The sequence below is a fragment of the Triticum urartu genome, chromosome 7A, assembly GCF_056163025.1.
Source record: "Triticum urartu cultivar PI428250 chromosome 7A, HENAU_Tu73, whole genome shotgun sequence".
NCBI lineage: Eukaryota > Viridiplantae > Streptophyta > Magnoliopsida > Poales > Poaceae > Triticum > Triticum urartu.
The window spans coordinates 89001532-89018322 of record NC_141879.1 but is presented as its reverse complement, the minus strand read 5'-3'; the positions used below and the strand labels follow the sequence as shown (position 1 = coordinate 89018322).

Genomic DNA, 16791 nt, shown 5'->3' with positions numbered 1-16791 from the left:
ATGTTAAATCACATGGCGATGTGAACTAGATTATTAACTCTAGTGCAAGTGGGAGACTGAAGGAAATATGCCCTAGAGGCAATAATAAAGTTATTATTTATCTCCTTATATCATGATAAATGTTTATTATTCATGCTAGAATTGTAGTAACCGCAAACATGATACATGTGTGAATATATAGACAAACAGAGTGTCACTAGTATGCCTCTACTTGACTAGCTCGTTGATCAAAGATGGTTATGTTTCCTAACCATAGACATGAGTTGTCATTTGATTAACGGGATCACATCATTAGGAGAATGATGTGATTGACTTGACCCATTTCATTAGCTTAGCACTTGATCGTTTAGTTTGTTGCTATTGCTTTCTTCATGACTTATACATGTTCCTATGACTATGAGATTTTGCAACTCCCGTTTACCGGAGGAACACTTTGTGTGCTACCAAATGTCACAACATAACTGGGTGATTATAAAGGTGCTCTACAGGTGTCTCCGAAGGTACTTGTTGGGTTGGCGTATTTCGAGATTAGGATTTGTCACTCCGATTGGCGGAGAGGTATCTCTGGGCCCTCTCGGTAATGCACATCACATAAGACTTGCAAGCATTGCAACTAATAAGTTAGTTGCGGGATGATGTATTATGGAACGAGTAAAGAGACTTGCCGGTAACGAGATTGAACTAGGTATTGAGATACCGACGATCAAATCTCGGGCAAGTAACATACCGATGACAAAGGGAACAACGTATGTTGTTATGCGGTCTGACCGATAAAAGATTTTCATAGAATATGTGGGAGCCAATATGAGCATCCAGGTTCCGCTATTGGTTATTGACCGGAGACGTGTCTCGGTCATGTCTACATTGTTCTCGAACCCGTAGAGTCCGCACGCTTAACGTTACGATGACAATTTTATTATGAGTTTATATATTTTGATGTACCGAAGGTTGTTCGGAGTCCCGGATATGATCACGGACATGACGAGGAGTCTCGAAATGGTCGAGACATAAAGATCGATATATTGGACGGCTATATTCGGACACCGGAAGTGTTTCGGATGATTTCGGAGAAAACCGGAGTGCCGGAAGGGTTACCGGAACCCTCCCAGGGAAGTATTGGGCCTTAGTGGGCCTGAGGGGAGAGAGAGGGCAGCAGCCCATGAGGTGGCACGCCCCCTCCCATGGGGAGTCCGAATTGGACTAGGGGAGGGGGGCGCGGCCCGTCTTTCCTTTTCCCTCTCCCTCTCTTTCCTTCCCCCTTCCCTCTTCCTAGTTGGACTAGGAAAGGGGAGTCCTACTCCTACTAGGAGGAGGACTCCCCCCTCCTTGGCGCGCCTCAAGGGCCGGCCGACCTCCCCCCTTGCTCCTTTATATACAGGGGCAGGGGGCACCTCTAGACACACAAATTGATCTTCGTGATCATTCTCTTAGCCGTGTGCGGTGCCCCCTCCACCATAATCCTCGATAATATTGTAGCGGTGCTTAGGCGAAGCCCTGCGACAGTAGAATATCAAGATCGTCACCACGCCGTCGTGCTGACGGAACTCTTCCCCGACACTTTGCTGGATCGGAGTCCGGGGATCGTCATCGAGCTGAACGTGTGCTAGAACTCGGAGGTGCCGTAGTTTCGGTGCTTGATCAGTCGGGCCGTGAAGACGTACGACTACATCAACTACGTTGTGCTAACGCTTCCGCTTTCGGTCTATGAGGGTACGTGGACAACACTCTCCCCTCTCGTTGCTATGCATCACCATGATCTTGCGTGTGCGTAGGAATTTTTTTGAAATTACTACGTTCCCCAACAAACGGTGGTTTTTAGCATTATTGGGCGCAATTGTGGTGAGTTTTGGAAATTTACTCTATGTGCTTAGGTCAGTTATTGTTACTGCTTATCCATTACAGAGCAAGATGTTGCAATGTCCACCACCTGATTATGGACATGTTGCATGCCCATACTCGATGATATTTGGGTACAAGGGGACGGCCTGCTATATAACACCGAGGAGCACATGGACATGGTAAGTGGGCCCAAGATTACAGAGTGTGAAGGAGAAAGATAGTACAAACAAATGGGGAAGGGGTCGGGCTTATGGTAATGAGTACTCCCTCCGTTCCTAAATACTTGTCTTTCTAGACATTTCAAATGACTACTACATACGGATGTATGTAGACATATTTTAGAGTGTAAATTCACTCATTTTGCTCCGTATGTAGTCACTTGTTGAAATGCCTAGAAAGACAAGTATTTAGGAACGGAGGGAGTAGATAAGATCAAAGTAGTCAGATTCATAATTTTAAATTAGATTGGAGTTCGTAGGATAAAAAGTCGTAGAATCATAACTATTAGGATGGTAGAACGTAGATTCTACCAATCAAAATTATAGAATCACCGGGGGTACGTTTGGATGATAAAGTCGTTGAATTGTACACTATAATCATGATTTTGACAACCTTGGATGAGATGGAAGAAGTTGCAGGGTTGTGAGGAGGTGAGGATTTCGGGGCAGGTTACTATATGATAACACGACAGCACATGAGCAAAGAGATAATTAAACTCTGAGAGAGAGAAAAGAGAGAGCTGTTTCGGCCGGGTCTTGCCCTTGGCTAGCCTGTCTAACATAAGTGTAAAAATCGGCTTGGTTCGTCAAACATGTGAATCCGATGCACTTATTCTTGTGGTGCTTCTCAATACCATCTTTCCCGTGCACTTACTGAAAACTAAGCAGTAGCCTAGTGCCAAAGGTCATTGTGGCGCACTCTGCGCCCAGAGCTCGACTTCCGTTGTGAGCGGATTTCTGATGCCTCATTGGATAGACTCCTTTCTATTAAAATATGTTCTGAGTGCTAGTGCACACGAATATGTTTTTGTAGTTGCGACAGAAATTACATATGATTTACATAAGCAGACGGGCATGATACTATCCTCACGTGGTATCGTGTGCACCTATGTATTTTCGTTTTTCTTGAGCCAAAAAGAATTTTTTTAGTAGAAACAGAGCAGTGTTGTGCTTGTGGACGGTTTTTTACTGTGCTTTTTTTTTTTTTGAGAATTCGGTTTTTTACTGTGCTTGTGGACGATTAGGCGTGCTGGATCAAAATTGCGCGGGCCTCGGGACGTATTCCCAACGGCCCACCTAGTGCCGAAAGCCGAGCCTTGAAATGATCTGGTCTTGGCGCCCAACGCAACCGTCTCAACCAACGGCTCCCGATTCTTCTCTTCTCCGCCTCGCCGCAGCGCCAAGAAACCAACGGAAGAACCCACCTCTCCTTCCCCCGCGCGCCTCTGCTCTCCATCTTCACCGGTGACAGATGGAGCAGTTCCATCACGGCCAGCACGTGCGGCTGCGCAGCCGCGTGCACGGCACGTACCTGCACGCCGACGAGGACGGCTATGGCGTCAACCTCCGCGTCCGCCGGGCGTCTATGAACGCGGCTTGGGCGGTGCACCGGTACCCGGGCGAGAACGGACAGTACCTGCTCCTCCACAGCGCCGCCTACGGCCACTACCTCGCCGCCACGGACGGACCGGCGCCGCTAGGCCACCGCGGGCTCCGCGTCGAGCAGCGCGACTACGACCATCCTGAGGTGCAGCCAGTCGTCTGGCAGGCCATCCTGTCAGAATCCGAGGAAGAGGTCTACCTCCGCAACATCGGCGGCGTCTGCCTCCGCGCCAACGGGAGGTACTGGAACACCGACGCCAGCGTCGACTTCGTCGACGACCTCGACAACATCAGCAGGAAGATGCTCTGGGTCGTGGAGCAAATCCCCGCCAGGGAGGTCATGCCTCCCCTTCCACGTCCGATTGGGGTGAGCCGGCCACGCCCGTTCCTTGATTCTTCCCCAAATTGATGAATTGGGTCTTGGATTTTCTTTCATTCGCATGCTCTGTTCTTGCCAAATTTGCGCTTCTTGGTTGCGACTGTGGTTTCTTTGGCTTCTTTGATTTGACGATGGTTCTTTGCGACTCAACTGCAGCTTCCCCACCCCATGTTGCGGTCGCGGATGATCATGTACGTGTGGCGGAACATCCACGGGGAACTCATCACCCGCGGCTCGTTCGTGTTCAGTGGGAGGTCCGTGTTCCGCCCGAGGAAGCGGCTAGCCAGGCGGCTGGGCGCCATGGCAATCTTGGACGACTCCGAACTCGTCATGGGCCTCCCCACACGTGATGGCCGGATGTTTCCACTCGTCGTCGACCTGGCCAGCAGCGGCGAGACCCTCCACATCTTCGTCGTCATCGTCGGGACGCCTGGTGAGAAACCTTCCTACTCTTCTCCTTTGGCAAGAAACTCGTATTCGCAGTAGTCTTGAACTACTAGTCTGAATTGTGAAAAACAAGTTTACTGAAACCGGTGTAGTCTGAAACTTTTGATAATCTGTTTCAGACTTTCAGTTAGGAGTTAAGATATGGAAATAGTCTGAACTGCTGTAGGATTATACTGTAGACATCAGTAGAAGTTGCTGAATTAAATCAGTAATTGGTCAACAGCCATGACATTGTGCTTGTTGGGTTTATGGACAGATGCTAGAAGGTTGTCTGAAGATAGTTGTTTGTTGGGGGTTGGGAATCATTTCATAAGTAAAAAAATCCACACTGAACCTTGATAGGTAAACCAATGGTTTTGATGGTACTGTTCTTTGACTCAGATGATTCAGCTAGTAGATTTTGGAACTTGAAAACCAAAATCAGTTCAGTCTGCCTACGACCACCCTGAGGTGGAGCCAATCGTTCATAATGATTTCTGTTTTTAGCCTACTGTAATTGTTTTTTAGCCCACAGCACTTTACATTGTTTTGAGGTTTTGTACATCAGCTTTCTTTTTTTATCTTCTTATTTAAAGCTGTTGCAATACCTGTGACAGAAAATGCCTAACAGCTTAACTATTTTCCTTCTAATTCAGCCCACGCGGCGCTGCGGTACGCGGATGTCGATGCAGAGTAGAGAGATGTCCCTAGAAGTCGCCTTCCTGTCCACCTCTTCAGAAGTGTCGCTGCCTCGGACACGACGACATAAGAACCCAGTTCCTTTCATAGAGATATGGGTTCAGGAAAACCCAGCAGTTCATGTGTTCCTGCTACTTAAACTTGGTTTGTTCTCCTGACAGTAGGAAACCTATTTGCTTTGCCATCACGGTTCTAAAATTCTGAAACTGTTTGTACAATGATGCAGTGGCATTAGTCTGTAATGCGTTGACAATGGCTACTACTTAATTGTTGTTAGCCGCGTTTCTCTTAGATGAAGAACAGATGTGGTGGTTCTTGCAGTGAGTTGAGCACTTGACTTTTGTTATTCCGCTTAAAGTTTTGTTATTCTCTTAAATGAATTTGTGTTTTCATGGAGACTAGAGTTCTGAACATGGTGAGGTTAATGCACCTGTACACGACTTGCTGCATTTTGCTGCGTGCATGCGTGTTAGCCTATGGTAGTTTTTCTGAACAAAAATTCAGGTTGTATCCCACGATACTGTAAGAATGCTAGTTTCTGCACATTACATTGTTCATGAGCATGACAACAACTTCAGACATTTTATGCTTCCTTCTCTGTTTCTGTCTCTTTCTCTCTCTGTCTCTGTCTTTCTTGTTTCAGTGACTACTGAAACGTTTGAAGGTCAGTAAAAATGTATGTTTTGCTTTTTTTTCTTTCTCTTTTTCTTTATTATGAGTCTGCGGCATGTAAAGTTGACCCAAATACTTCAACTCCATATTTTAGATTGAGTAAAATAAGACTTGACTCTGCAATCTTATGGAGTACTAATAAGACTCTTCACCCCCTTTTTTTTTGCGGGTTCGACTCTTCACCTGTTAGATTCACATAATCTTCTATGCTGTCCATATACCCATATGATTTTGCAGTTGATGTGAATTCACCCATCAATCTCATTAAACTACTCCAAATCATCAACCTGCCACAAAGTGGTACTCACTTCTGTTTGTCAATTACCGGTGATCAAGGAATGAGATACATTGGAAGGTCGGACACTATCTCAGAATGTGTGAAGCAGAGGAAGACAAAATCATTATCAAGAAGGAAAAATAAAGAAATGAAATGAATAAAAGAGTACTTCAGATATTTCACAACCACCTCTCTCTGTTCCGAATCTACAACTAACTTGTTAGCCAAATATCCTTTTACCGCTCTAGAGGTGGAGTAGAGTTGTGCTGGGTGGAGATCTCCCAACATACTCATAAGAGTCGTTCAATGATGCTTCACTCGATGCTTCTGTTTGTTGGCCAACAAATTGTTGGGTAATTAAGTTTTTCTTCGATTAATTTAATCCATAAATAAACCATGTTGATAGCAACATCAATATTAAGAGCTAGTGCGTACTAGGCATATAACTGACATATCTATCAACGTGCTAAGTACAGCAAACGCATCAACCAGTAAGACATGGACTAACAGATCATACCCTCCAGTTGACCAGGAAAAGGCCGCGGCCATGGTGGTAGCGTTTCCCTTGGTCTTCTTCTTTGGAGCATCGAAGTTGTCACCCATGGCGATGTCGGTGAGGTCGAGGATGCAGTTGAAGTAGAGGAACAACATCGAGCAGCTGCGCTTTAGACGCTTCGCGAAAACCTAATCGCCCTTCTCCTCGTTTAGAGTCACAAAGACGGGATTCTAGACATCTCCTCTCCTGTATAGTCGTGCACTTAGACGGGATGGATCGCCAAGCAGTAGCAGCGAGAGGAAGAATGACGGGTTGTCTGTGAGGAGGTAGAGCAAAAGTGGTCTAATCAGGGTGGTGGCTACCGTTGCCAACGCCTCCAATATATAGGCGGTTAGGCAGGGAGACGTGGGTTGAGGCCCACAACCGACTCGGTAACATCTCACGATCCGATGGTTTGGATCATAGTGCGCCCGTTATTGACTTGTAAATAATTGCCAATTAATTATTTGTTCCTAAAAGGCAATAATAAAGTGCATACATGACATAGGTCTGAGATCGGTTCGGTTCAGCTCATTCACGAAACACAACGTGCGGGCGAGGCATGACGAGACACACGACAGAGGAGGAGCGTGTGTGTACCACTTCTCTTCTCAAGCTCTAATAGCATGTGAAAGAGAATACCTACCTTATATGTTGGTCGTAACTCTCCTCCAAATCCGGGTGGTACTAAACTTCTCACCATGTCATGGAACCCAGCATGGGCCTTTGAGATTTTTCAGGAATTATTTCATATATGGACCCTTGGCTCATCTATAATTCAACAATCTCCACCAGACCTCGGAGGATCATTTTGTTGTCCTATGTTCCAAACAATGTTTTGATATGCAATATTTAGTGAAGACCGATTAAATTTGAACATCCACCTAGAGCAAAGAGATACACTTCTTCAAAGCCGAACAATGGAATATGCCTAAAATTGTCAGTTTGGCGTAACGGAATTTTAACGGAATTTCACCGGTTCTCTTGCCGGTACTAGTTTTCCAAAGGCTAACCACGCGGTGGAGCATATTAGCCACACTTCTCGCCTATTCACGAGCTTACTAGAGATTACCCTATCTCATAGACTGTGACCAACAGTTGGGTTAATATATGTGTGTTCTTTCAAATATTGTTATGTATGATAGCATCTTGCTTAATAAAGCCTCAAAATACATTAAGGAAAAAGTCAACCTAGCATACATGCAATTTTGGAGAGTAGTGCATCTCCCATAGTGGGTTAGTAAAGTTACTCTCCTCTAGTAACCAATAGCTTATTTTTCCACGTCCTACTTAATGGGACTTCGATCACATAGGTGGGGTCACTACTGACATCTTATACCCATCTCCCTCGATGCATTTCTATCACAACATTTGATAGTACTTTTGTGAAGGACCATGTGAAATTCTTAGACAATTGGATGTAATCCAAGCTATCACTCTGAAGTTTTTTAAATGTTTGACAAACCTCAATCTTCTCATTATCTTCTTTGTGAATTGCATGTTGTCCTTTGAACTGCTTGCTTTGACAAGCACCGTCTGATTGTCACAGTTCATGTGGATAGATGAAATTAAATTTTCAATAACTGGCAAGTCCATAAAAAATCTCTCAAAGTCATTCTACTTCAGTACAATATTTATCTATTGTTGTGAGTTATGCTTCCGGAAGGGGAGCCTTGGCGCACTGGTAAAGCTGCTACCTTGTGACCATGAGGTCACGGGTTCAAGTCCTAGAAACAGCCTCTTGTAGAAATGCAGGGAAAATGTTGCATACAATAGACCCAAAGTGGTCGGACCCTTCCCCAAACCCTGCGCAAGTGGGAGCTACATGCATCAAGCTACCCTTTTTTGTTGTGAGTTATGCTTCCATTGTTGACTTTGTTCAGATAATCTTCTTGCAAGCCTTTCATGAAACAATGCCTCCTCCAATTGTAAACACACATCCACTTATGGCCTTGATCTCACTAGCACCAGAGATCCAATTAGCATCCCTATACCATTCAACTACCATCGGGTATCGGGTGTAGTGAAGTCCATGACTCATAGTACCTTTCAGATAGATAGCTCTTTCAAGAGCATGTTGTACATCTCCCAAATTGGAAACAAACCGGCTCACTCTTGCTCATAGAAAACGCGATGTCAGACCTCGTAGCACAAGCTAGGTACATAAGTGAGCCAATCACTTAAGAGTATCTCAATTGATCTATAGTTCTTCCTTCGAATTTTCCAATCCGCTCACTAGGATCATATGGCGCGAGAGAAGATTTACAATTAAATAGCCAAAGAAGCTCAGAATCTTCTCAACATAGAGAAATTGTAGAAGTGTAATCACACTCTCATTATCTCTCGGCATTTGATGTTCAAGAAAACATCAGCCACTCCAAGATCTTCATCTCAAAGTTATGAGATAGAAAAGTCTTAATCTCCTTGATGACTTCGAGGTTTGTTCCAATATCAGTATTTCATCGACAGACAAGCACAAATAACTCCTTAACCCCCACCATCGTGATAGTATACATATTTGCCAGCTTCATTAACAACAAAGCCAAAAGATGTCAAAGTTTTTATCAAACTTCTCATGCCCTTCCTTAGGTGCATGTTTCAGGTCATACAAATATTTCAATAACTTGCACACATTTCCATCCTGACCATCTACTACAAAGCCATCTGGTTGTTGCATGTAAATTTCCTCATCTAGCTCTCCATCCAGGAAAAACGTCTTGACGTCCATGTGATGAAAAATAAGACCATGTAAGGCAGCCGAGAGGGTAACATTCAAATGTTGGCCAGTCTTTCCATAGGTGATTAAGTATCGAAGAAGTCTTCACATTCCTTATGGGTATAACTCTTGGCCACAAGCTTATACTTATACTTCTCCATTTTATTGTTTAACATAATCTTCTTTTTGAACACCCACTTACATACCATAGGTTTACAACCATAGGGATGATCAATGATCTCCCATGTCTCATTAGCTATGATGGAATCCATCTCACTATGGACCACTTCCTTCCAATAATCAACATCTAGAGATGCATAAGTTTCTGAAATGAAATTGGGAGTATCATCCACTAGGTACACAATGAAATCACCACCAAAGGACTTTACCGTCCTTGTCTGTTGATATGATAGGAGCTTCATTAATTATCTTCCTCCATAGGATTTTCATCATGTGTTCGTTCATAATACTCCATCGGAATGACAGGTTCAGGAGTCTCATCAGATTCCTTTCTAGAAGTGTTTTCTGTATCTCTCATAGAAAAATCCTTTGTAATGTAGCATATTTCGTATCTCAGGAGTCAAAAGATGCTAGATTTTAAAGTAGTGTAGACCCTTCACTGGTACGCGTCGGTGCTATATAGACGGTGTTTAACTCCTTTCCGCGACGGCATTTGGAACCGTTGCCAAGTGAGTGTGGGCGATAGGGGGGTCCTTCCCACACAACCCAGAAACCATCAAGGATATGCCCTCCTCGCACACACGCTCGGCAAAATGAGGTCATGTGCGACCGGCGAGCGCTCAAATACGGAAATGCGTACAGTAGAGCTAAAAAAATACAATTATACAGGCGAAATTGTTTCCGGTCGCAAGTACATCCCACACAGTCAGTCCCTACTAAACGTTTCCGTTCGTATGTACATCCCACACAGTCGCTCCAAGGAAAACGTTTCCGTTCACAGGTACATCACACGCAATTTTTCCCGTTAAATCATTTGTGATAGCATTGCCATTGCACACGATATTAATAATTTTATCATTTGCATTATTGAATGCATCACACACGGTGCGTAGAAGAAACTGTGTGGCAAAGACTGTCCATCACACAAAGTTTTTATGTGGTAAACCTTTGCGCAAGGTGGCCTAGCACAAACAGTTTTGAAGAGAAATTCATGTGTGCAGTGGAGATTGATCGCACATGTAGTGGATCTTAGAAACGTTTCTGATCTCCACGTATATCGCAGGCGTTTCGCTTTCGCAAACCGTGTGCAGTGTAATCCCCAATTAATCCCTAATTGAAAAATCACATGTTTTGAATTTGAAAGTAGGCAATCACTTATTTCATATCCAACCATGTTTATTACAAATATAGGTTCAACCACGAATGCATAATTCGATGCACATGTAAATATACTAAAGAAGTACAGAAGCACCAAGTAAAGAATGATGAACCACAGTTGTACTAAAGACTGTAAAGAGAGAGGCGAAAGACATTTTGGTTGCTGGAGAAGGTGAAGAGGAATGCCCATATGGTGCCCTCCTCCATGCGTAATGCGCGCATGACTCTAGGCCAACCCCTTGTGATGGCCGCCCGTCCATCCTTCACTGTCTTCATTAGGACTTCTCAATGCTCATTGTAGTCTGGATGAAACACTTTAACCTTCATTGCATGTCCACCAATCATGTACTTAGCGAGGTAATCTTGAGTGAACTGCTTCGGGAACTGATAACCCACAAGTATAGGGGATCGCAACAGTTTTCGATAAGTAAGAGTGTCGAACCCAACGAGGAGCTAAAGGCAGAACAAATATTCCCTCAAGTTCTATCGACCACCGATACAACTCTACGGACGCTTGACGTTCGCTTTACCTAGAACAAGTATGAAGCTAGAAGTACTTTGTAGGTGTTGTTGGATAGGTTTGCAAGGTAATAAAGAGCACGCAAATAAAATGTAGGGGCTTTTAGATAAAGACACAACTAAGTTAGTTTTAGTAGAGCTTTTTGTTACGAGAAAGTTATTTGTCCCTAGACAATAGATAACTAGACCGGTAATCATTATTGCAATTTTATATGAGGGAGAGGCATAAGCTAACATACTTTCTCTACTTGGATCATATGCACTTATGATTGGACCTCTAGCAAGCATCCGCAACTACTAAAGATCATTAAGGTAAAGCCCAACCATAGCATTAAAGTATCAAGTCCTCTTTATCCCATATGCAACAACCCCCTTACTCGGGTTTGTGTTTCAGTCACTCATGCAACCCACTATAAGCGAATCATGAACGTATTGCAACACCCTACAATAGGGATCCCTCACGCTTGCGCGACACGGAGAGCACCATAGGACAACACCAATAATAAAACATGCAACTCAAACCAATCTTGATCATCAAATAGCCCATAGGACAAAACGGATCTACTCAAACATCATAGGATAGCCATACATCATTGGGAAATAATATATAGCGTTGAGCACCATGTTTAAGTAGAGACTACAGCGGGTAAGAGAGAGGTTACACCGCTGCATAGAGGGGGAAGAGTTGGTGATGATGGTGGTGAAGTTGTTGGTGAAGATTGTGGTGATGATGATGGCCCCCGGTGGCACTCCGACGCCACCGGAAGCGAGGGAGAGAGAGCCCCCTCCTTCTTCTTCTTCCTTGACCTCCTCCCTAGATGGGAGAAGGGTTTCCCCTCTGGTCCATGGCCTCCATGGCATGGGAGGGGCGAGAGCCCCTCCGAGATTGGATCTGTCTCTCTGTCTCTCTCTGTTTCTGCGTTCTCAGATTCTTCCCTTTCACCGTTTCTTATATCCTGGAGATCCGTAACTCCGATTGGGCTGAAATTTTAACACGATCTCTATCCGGATATTGGCTTTCTTGCAGCGAAAGAAGGGCATCAACCGCCTTACGGGGTGGCCACGAGGGTCAGGGGCCCGCCCCCTGCCTCGTGGGCCCCTCGAGCATCGTCTCGCGTTGATTTTTATTTCCAAAAATCACATATATTCCAAAAACAATCTACGTCAGTTTTTATCCCGTTTGGACTCCGTTTGATATGGATATTCTGCGAAACAAAAAACATGCAACAAACAGGAACTGGCACTGGGCACTGGATCAATATGTTAGTCCCAAAAATAGTATAAAAAGTTGCCAAAAGTATATGAAAGTTGTAGAATATTGGCATGGAACAATCAAAAATTATAGATACGACGGAGACGTATCAACATCCCCAAGCTTAATTCCTGCTCGTCCTCGAGTAGGTAAATGATAAAAAGATAACTTTTGATGTGGAATGCTACCTAGCATAATCTTGATCACATATCTAATCATGGTATGAATATTAAGATACGAGTTATTCCAAGCAATATTCTATCATTTGACATAAAAACAATAATACTTCAAGCCTACTAATAAAGCAATCATGTCTTTTCAAAATAACATGGCCAAAGAAAGTTATCCGTACAAAATCATATAGTCTGGCTATGCTCCATCTTCACCACACAAAATATTCACATCATGCACAACCCCGATGACAAGCCAAGCAATTGTTTCATACTTTTGACATTCGCAAACCTTTTCAACTTTCACGCAATACATGAGCATGAGCCATGGACATAGCACTATAGGTGGAATAGAATGGTGGTTGTGGAGAACACAAAAAGGAGAAGATAGTCTCACATCAACTAGGCATATCAACGGGCTATGGAGATGCCCATTAATAGATATTAATGTGAGTGAGTAGGGATTGCCATGCAACGGATGCACTAGAGCTATAAGTGTATGACTGCTCAAACTGAAACTAAGTGGGTGTGCATCCAACTTGCTTGCTCATGAAGACCTCGGGCGTTTGAGGAAGCCCATCATCGGAATATACAAGCCAAGTTCTATAATGAAAATTCCCACTAGTATATGAAAGTGATAACTCAAGAGACTCTCTATATGAAGAACATGGTGCTACTTTGAAGCACAAGTTTGGTAAAAGGATAGTAACATTGCCCCTTCTCTCTTTTTCTCTCATTTTTTGGGCCTTCTCTTCTTTTTTTGGCCTTTCTATTTTTTTAATCTTTTTTTTATTTTTTTTCGTCTGGAGTCTCATCCTGACTTTTGGGGGAATCATAGTCTCCATCATCCTTTCCTCACTGGGGCAATGCTCTAATAATGATGATCATCTCACTTTTATGTACTTACAACTCGATATTACAACTCGATACTAGAACAAAGATATGACTCTATATGAATGCCTCCGGCGGTGTACCGGGATGTGCAATGATCTAGCATAGAAATGACATAAAAAACGGACAAGCCAGGAAAACATCATGCTAGCTATCTTACGATCACGCAAAGCAATATGACAATGAATGCTCAAGTCATGTATATGATGATGATGGAAGTTGCATGGCAATATATCTCGGAATGGCTATGGAAATGCCATGATAGGTAGGTATGGTGGCTTTTTTGAGGAAGGTATATGGTGGGTTTAAGGTACCGAGGAAAGTTGCGCGGTACTAGAGAGGCTAGCAATGGCGGAAGGGTGAGAGTGCGTATAATCCATGGACTCAACATTAGTCATAAATAACTCACATACTTATTGCAAAAATCTATTAGTCATCGAAACAAAGTACTACACGCATGCTCCTAGGGGGATAGATTGGTAGGAAAAGACCATCGCTCATCCCCGACCGCCACTCATAAGGAAGACAATCAATAAATACCTCATGCTCCGACTTCGTTACATAACGGTTCACCATATGTGCATGCTACGGGAATCACAAACCTCAACACAAGTATTTCTGCAATCCACAACTACCCACTAGCATGACTCTAATATCACCATCTTTATATCGCAAAACTATTGCAAGGAATCAAACATATCATATTCAGTGATCTACAAGTTTTATGTAGGATTTATGGCTAACCATGTGAATGAACAATTCCTGTCATCTCTCTAAATAGATATTAGTGAAGCAAGAGAGTTTAATTCTTTCTACAAAAGATATGTCCGTGCTCTAATAAATATAAGTGACGCAAAAGAGCATTCTACAAATGGCGGTTTTCTATATAATGAGAAACAGGCAATTCAAACTTCAAATGATATAAGTGAAGCACATGAAGCATTCTATAAAGCCATACTCCAAAGATATAAGTGAAGTGCATAGAGCATTCTATAAATCAACCAAGGACAATCTCATAACAGCATGGTGCATAAAAGAAAAATGAAAACTAAATGCAAAAGACGCTCCAAGATTGCACATATCGCATGAACGAAACGAATCCGAAAACATACCGATACTTGTTGAAGAAAGAGGGGATGCCTTCCAGAGCATCTCCAAGCTTAGAATCTTGAGTCTCCTTGAATATTTACTTGGGGTGCCTCGGGCATATCCAAGCTTGAGCTCTTGCCTCTCTTCCTTCTTCTCACATCGAGACCTTCTCGATCATCGAACACTTCATCCACACAAAACTTCAACAGAAAACTCAGTAAGATCCGTTAGTATAATAAAGCAAATCACTACTCTAAGTACTGTTGCAAACCAATTCATATTTTGTTTTTGCATTGTGTCTACTGTAACATAGCTTTTCCATGGCTTAATCCACTGATACAAATCGATAGTTTCATCAAAACAAGTAAACTATGCATCAAAAACAGAATCTGTCTAAAACAGAACAGTCTGTAATAATCTGAACATTCACCATACTTATGATACTTGAAAAATTCTACAAAAATTAGAAAAAATAAAAAAATTGTATAGGAATACAGCGCAAAATGAATCAGAACCGTTTGACATTCTAACTAAAAATGTAAAATCGTGCACTACAGAAAAAGTTTCTGTCCTGCACCGTACAAACCATCAAGCAAATGTAAACATCCTAAAGGCAAACCTTGGCACATTATTTTTATAATACAATGGAATTTTACAAGGGGATAATTATTTTGTTAAAAAGTTTCTGTAATCAAGATTCACAAAGTTGCCGTGAGCATGAACAAAGTTCAAGGAGCTTTCCCACTTCAACAATGCTTGTCTTTCTCACTTTCACTTTCCTTTTTGAAAAAGTTTTGGGTTCCCCTCTTTATTTTTGTTGTTTTTAAACTATATTAAAGCACTCAACAGAAATAAATGTCTCTCTAAAACTTCCGGGTTGTCTCCCTAGCAGCGCTTTCTTTAAAGCCATTAAGCTAGGCATATAGTGCTCAAGTAATGGATCCACCCGGATCCCAAGGTATATCAAAGCCAATTTTAATTAACAATGATTTGTAATTTAGTAGTGAGCACAAAGTAACATATATCATGTAATGACGAAGTCTAACTCTTTCTTATGCATCGGCATGTCATAAAAGAACAATTCATGCACACAAAGTAAAGGCCAATGCATAGTATAAACAGTTTCTTGCAATTTTATCATGTGGGAAACATAGAGAGGTGGAGATATAGTTCCTCTCTCATAATAATTGCAAGTAGGAGCAGCAAGCACATGCATATTATATCTATAAAAATCATCATGTGTAGTATTAAAACACAACACATCAATGTAATCCTTAATAAGGGCAAACTTCTCCGATATAGTGTAGTCGGGAGAATTCAAAAAGATACTAGGACTATCATGCGTGGGTGCAATAGCACAATTTCATGTTTAAAATAAGGAACTATAGCAAGTTCATATCCATAAGCATAATTCATATTGGCATCTTGGCCACAAGCATAGCAAGCATCATCAAAAAGGGATATTTCAGGAGAATCAACGGGATCATAATAGTCATCATAGCAATCATCCTTCGATAAGCACGAAGGGAAATTAAACAATGTATGAGTTGAAGAGTTACTCTCATTAGAAGGTGGGCACGGGTGATCAATCCGCTCTTCCTCCTTTTGTTCTTCGCTTTCCTCCTCATCTTTTTTATCCAATGAGCTCACAGTTTCATCAATTTCTTTTTCCATAGACTCCTGCAAAATATTAGTCTCTTCTTGGACAGCGGATACTTTCTTAATAAGTGCATTAATATCGTAATTGTATTCATAATTCTCATAACAATATTTAAGGATAGCTAAATTTTCAGGTCTATAAACCGAATCATCAAACTCTTTAAACATAGATTCAATTTCATAAGCACCCATAAAAGCAACAAATTCTTCTATTTGTTCCACATCATAGTAATCATATATACCATTAGCATAAGAATCTAAGGTTTTATTATCATTAAATTCACATGAAAAGGGAAGGTGTGGAGCCTTCATCCTAGAGCAACAAGTATAATCATATCTCAAGCATGCCTAGCATACCACTTCAATATATGAATTTGATCCCATAATAGTTTCCCTTTTTGTGTCAAGCAGTAATCCCTAAAGTATTCACATTGATCCAATGTTACTCCCATTACATAATTGAATGGGGTTTTCTCAGGATTATTGAAGTAGTACATAATATCTTTCACATAACCAGCATCGAGGGTTTTAGGAGGTTCCCCATCTCCATGAGCAGAAAGTACACCTATTTTTTTTGGTATTTCGTGTTCCATATCCATAACTAAAGATAAAGAACAACTAAGAACATCAAATAAAAATTACTTAGTGATAAAGCGAACAAGCACACATGAGAATATTCACCCCACGCTATGACTCCCCGGCAACGGCGCCAGAAAAAGGTCTTGATAA

General features: G+C 42.3%; 1 protein-coding gene across 1 annotated transcript; it reads left to right on the top strand.

The window, feature by feature from the left end:
- The first annotated feature begins 3214 nt into the window (after positions 1-3214).
- LOC125525731 (uncharacterized) lies at positions 3215-4942 on the top strand. The gene is made up of 3 exons (XM_048690735.2): positions 3215-3807; positions 3976-4252; positions 4902-4942. Exons 1-3 carry the CDS (start codon positions 3310-3312, stop codon positions 4940-4942), a joined length of 816 nt encoding a protein of 271 aa, XP_048546692.2. The 5' UTR covers positions 3215-3309.
- Positions 4943-16791: the final 11849 nt, after the last annotated feature.

Excerpts from the sequence above, each read along its gene's own strand:
- LOC125525731 (XM_048690735.2), top strand. The coding sequence starts at position 3,310 with ATGGAGCAGTTCCATCACGGCCAGCACGTGCGGCTGCGCAGCCGCGTG. Across the intron at positions 3,808-3,975 it reads CCCTTCCACGTCCGATTGGG|CTTCCCCACCCCATGTTGCG; the intron begins GTGAGCCGGCCA and ends ACTCAACTGCAG. Across the intron at positions 4,253-4,901 it reads CGTCATCGTCGGGACGCCTG|CCCACGCGGCGCTGCGGTAC; the intron begins GTGAGAAACCTT and ends CTTCTAATTCAG.